The 4,825-nt window shown below is 34.7% G+C and overlaps 1 protein-coding gene across 1 annotated transcript; it reads right to left on the reverse strand.

Moving 5' to 3' along the window:
- Nucleotides 1-774: 774 nt before the first annotated feature.
- Nucleotides 775-4,597, reverse strand: LOC7485139 (transcription elongation factor 1 homolog). The gene is made up of 5 exons (XM_024593901.2): nucleotides 4,427-4,597; nucleotides 3,781-3,907; nucleotides 3,513-3,583; nucleotides 1,262-1,283; nucleotides 775-1,176 (listed from the first exon to the last, which is right to left on the reverse strand). Exons 2-5 carry the CDS (start codon nucleotides 3,891-3,893, stop codon nucleotides 1,116-1,118), a joined length of 267 nt encoding a protein of 88 aa, XP_024449669.1. The 5' UTR covers nucleotides 3,894-3,907; nucleotides 4,427-4,597; the 3' UTR covers nucleotides 775-1,115.
- Nucleotides 4,598-4,825: the final 228 nt, after the last annotated feature.

The raw sequence follows: 4,825 nt of genomic DNA on the forward strand, positions 1-4,825 counted from the left end.
AAACTATTCATTAAAAAATATTTTATAAACCCTCAAACTTAATTTATTTGCTAAAACATATTTTTAAATTGTAAATTTCATAAAATATTTTATGAATAGTAATCCATTTACAATATTATCCACCAACTATTTCAATCACCAACACCATCTTACCATCACCCCATCTCTTCCACCATTAGAACTACCTCACCATTATCTCATCTACCACCATCACTACCATTGAAAAATACTTTACATGTAAACTAGAAAACATTTTCAACCAAACATTAAAAAATATTTTACATGTAAAATTTTATGAGAAAACACTTCACATGTAAACTATTTTTCATTTATAAAATATATTACACAACAAACAGAACCTAGGGTTACTCGGGGAAAAAAAAAAAAAAAAACTATTCCTTCTAGCCATGGCTTGGGTGAGGAAGAGAGTCTGAAAATACCACAATTATTACAATATAACAACAATTAAATTGTAACTGCGATTACCTGCTACAGAACATTGGCTATTTATTAGTGATATCTGAAAAGCTGATGAATTAACAACCAGAGCTCACTCTTTTGGTTCCTAAATAAGTTGATTCATGCCTGTTTACTTTCACAAGATTATCTTTTACTCCAATTTTGCACTCATTCTTATGAATCCTTTTTCACTTCCAAAAACACGGATTGCTCTAAGCCAAAACCTAAATTAAAAACTGCACGCCTAATCCAACTGTTGTAAGTTGTAACCCGAAATCATAACAAATATGCACCTTCATATTTGGCTACCACATCAATCAAAAGCAGATGAAAGCTGGAGCATACTCATACTGTGAAATTTATACATGATACAGCATTTCCCCGAAGAGAAGCACTGTTTATTGAGTGTTTCAGACACACAAAGCACATTGAAGGAAGTTTCATCATCCTAACAAACCAAAGATACAAGATACAAGGTCCATTTATCAAGCATGATGTGGCACTAGACATGCCCTATGCATATGTAGCTTTTCATAGTTACCCCCAACGGTCCTTAAGATTTTTTCCAAACGACATGTTAATATAATTTCTTAAATTAGACATTTATCTCCCACGGTGTAAGAGAATATAACCATCTAACTTGTCACACAAGCTGGCTAAGCACCATCATCTTCCAGGCTGTTGACCCTTTCACATTCATCAATCCATTCGCTATATCTACAGTAAAAAACAGTTAGAAAAGTAAATATCTTGAGATTCTTGTCTTATTCTGAGCAAATATGAAATATGCATGTCAACTTACATGTCTATGGGCTCAGTCAAAGCTGCAAAAACACGACAGAAAAGGAAGGTTAGTTCATCTCTGTTCTCACACATCAAAGAGGGGAGCAAAAAAATGGGTGGGAACAGAAGTTCAAAGACATACATTAAAAATTGCAGACTAAACAATCATGACTTAAACTGGTATAATAGTTAATGTACAAGGCCTAATCATACTTGTCAAACCTCACAGAGATAGATCATATGAAGCATCACAACCTCTGGTGGAAAAAACAAACCAGTAATGCAAGCATATTGAAAGTTCTTGACAACATCACAGAAACCAGTAATTAACTGCAGAAGAACACAGAACTAGCTATTTCCAATGGATTCTTAATTGAAATGATCTGTCTGCAGGCTAGGAAGTCCCGATGGGCTAAAAAAAATTGCATATCCAATATCTCAAAATAAAAGGTCAAAAGATATTAGCGGAAATTGCCATAGAACTAAAAATGTTGTTAGGCTCCTCCTATTTGCAAATCTAAAATTGCCTATAATGCTTGACCACATCTACATGCACTCCAACCACCAGGCACAAGTGACAGCATATTGTCTTCTGATCTAGCTACATGAAATCATAAATTTTCAAACAGATTAACACCAATGCACTCCTGAAGCACTTATAACACAGGAAAACAGAAAATCCTGTCACATCCCAACATCCTTAACTATCAAGGGCATAGGAAATTCTGGAAAGTCTCTAGATAATGGGTTTTCAATCCTGAATTTATGCATTTTCTCGTTAATGTTCAGGCAAAAGTCATTCCATAAATTAATGAAAGTCTTCTCTAAAACTCCATTTTCTACACAGAAGTAGTTCTCTTTATTCTAGGGAAAGCTTTTAATCCCTGGGATTCCACGGGATAACTTGCGAATTCAATCAGCAAAGACTGTGATTCATGTTGAGCATGCTTTGCCACAAGATTTTAGTTGGGGTTTTGGGTGGTTGTCAGATGTCATGTCCTATTTCGTTAGGTCTTTCTGTTTTTGATGTTTTAGTTTTGTTGCTACTATCCTTATGGTATCTTTGGAATAAAAAGTGAATGGACATGTGCAAAATTTGGCTTGTTGCTGCAAATCGAAGAGATGGTGGTTATTGGATGGTTTTCACACCGAGACTTGACGTCATGTGCACTTTATGCTGTCAAATCCTCAACAGCCTAGACTAAAAAGTGTTGGTGATTCCAACAAGACAAAAAATATGGTTCAAGGAATCTAAATTGAGGATTTAAAGATACAGGGCTAATCTCAAATTAAGCAAAGCATGGGACGCAGAGGTGCAAGTATGTTTTATCCTTTGTTTTTTAACTCAGATTCAGAGGCTGCCTAAATAAGCTCAAGTGTCACTCACATGCTAGTCACATTCACAGTACTAAGGTGTGGCAACTTCTAACTCGTAAGATGGCGACTCAGGGCTGGAGGAGAAAGACTACAACCTTAGATATTATTTTAGAACATCAAATAAGAACTCAAAATTCTTTGGCAGTCACCATCTAACAAGTGAAGATATACTTCACTGCTTCTCTTTCCCACTTTCTCATTCTCTCCTTTGGACTCCAACCTTACCATCCCTTCTTGTTTCTCATTCCTAATCATTTCCTTCTACGTATATCTCCACTCTCCAATCTTAGTTCACTTTTTTTTCAAGTTCTCTTCAATTTCCAAAGCATTAAAATGTGTTTCATGGCACATAACTTGAAGCTGGATTAATCAAATCATAATGATACCATCATGACATTATTCAGGTCTATTTTTACACATCATGGAGTGATATGGTTGTTTATAAGTTAAGTTTCAGTATTTATTTCAGATTGCTACATAAATTGATTTTTAACTTCTCAAACTGCAGTGGATTGATATAAATAAACTAGAGTTCACCAAATTGAATTAAGCATGACCCAAAACGAGCTACCAAGTACTCCAAGCCGAGGCAGCGCACAAAACCACCAGATCCTACACATCTGGCTCAATATCAAAAATTAAAGTTAACTTTCTTCTTCCAAATTATAAAACGAGTAAGTGACCCTGCTTTGAACTTTTGCATTATCATCCCCTGAACTAGCAGCATATAAGCATACACCTATTATTTAAAGAACTTTGATGTTCTGATTCCCATTAACTTTTTTTGACAAGCAAAATCTACCTTCACGTGTAAATTTGGAAAGCCCCTACTTCTAGTTAAGGAGTATCAATTTCTTCTACTTTTGGCATTCATAATTTACAGAGCAAAATACCTGTGATGGTCATGCTGAAGTTCTCCTGGCAAATCCCACACACAGCCTCACCAATCAAGTTCTTCATATCACTGAAGCAAAAATTAAGAAAAGGAAATTAATGATAGCTTCAATACACAGTAACAAGTGGCATAGATCCACCTCAATTAATGATAGCAAATGTCCCTCAAAAGTGGAAGCGCAACATCCCAAAAATTCTTAAAAATGATTTTCCACTAAGACAAAAATGATAAAAATCAGATGAAAAAGAAAGTGATTGAGAACTTACATGCGACATTCAACACTTGTACCATGGTTGCAGAAGGGGCAACTAAAAACAGTATCAAGCTTGTCCATCCGCTTCTTTGGTGGTGGCTTTGCTCTTGACTTTCTTTTCCCCATTTCTAAATTCAAACCTGCACCACACCAATCATGCATCTAATTAGAACACACCCTTAACCCATATTGCACACGAAAAACACAGCCAGGATAATAAGAATTAACTGAAATTATATATATATATATATATATATATATATATATATAAAGCATTAGAAATCGAAGTTTTTTTTACTTTCTCTTTGCTAACTTCAATTCATTCTCACACACAGAAGGCATTTAACACCCCAAATGGACAGTACCCTTCTTTAAACGTTCCAGTTTTTATATAAAAATCAAAGCCCATTCTTTTGAATAAAAAAAAATACCCAAAAACAACATAAAGAAGCCTCACATAAGGATTTCTCTCTTCTTCTTTTTTTCCATAAAATTTGGCAGTAACAAAACACAGAATAATGGTAACATAAAAGCAAGCACTGTTTTGCTTCAAAGGAAAAGAAGTATCAGAAGCAGAGAAAAAAGATGGGAGTAAACGAGACCACAAACCCTAGAAATGAAAAGAAACAGAATAATAATGAAAGAAAAGAAAAGCGAACCTGAATCAGAAGAGAAGAATGGGTGGGTGTGTGAAGAGGGAGAGCGAGGTAGAGGAGAAACACCAAGACAGAAGAAAAAGTGGAATTCTCGGGCACTCTGTTCTGTTGACACCTCACAACAAGATATTTGAGTCTTTGACCCCTTTCTATTTCTAATTTATGTTTTAATTAAAAGAAGACGCCATCATCAGCCAACTTCTCCTGTATAATCATAGTTATCGAACGGGATTGACTCGTTCAAGAGACCGGGTTTTGAATTATCCGAGTAAATTAGAAAAAATTAAAAAATATATTTAAAATTTTAATATTTTATAATCATAGTTATCGAACGGGATTGACTCGTTCAAGATACCGAGTTTTGGATTATATGAGTCAACTAGAAAAAATTAAAAAATATAT

The sequence above is a fragment of the Populus trichocarpa genome, chromosome 1, assembly GCF_000002775.5.
Source record: "Populus trichocarpa isolate Nisqually-1 chromosome 1, P.trichocarpa_v4.1, whole genome shotgun sequence".
Lineage (NCBI taxonomy): Eukaryota > Viridiplantae > Streptophyta > Magnoliopsida > Malpighiales > Salicaceae > Populus > Populus trichocarpa.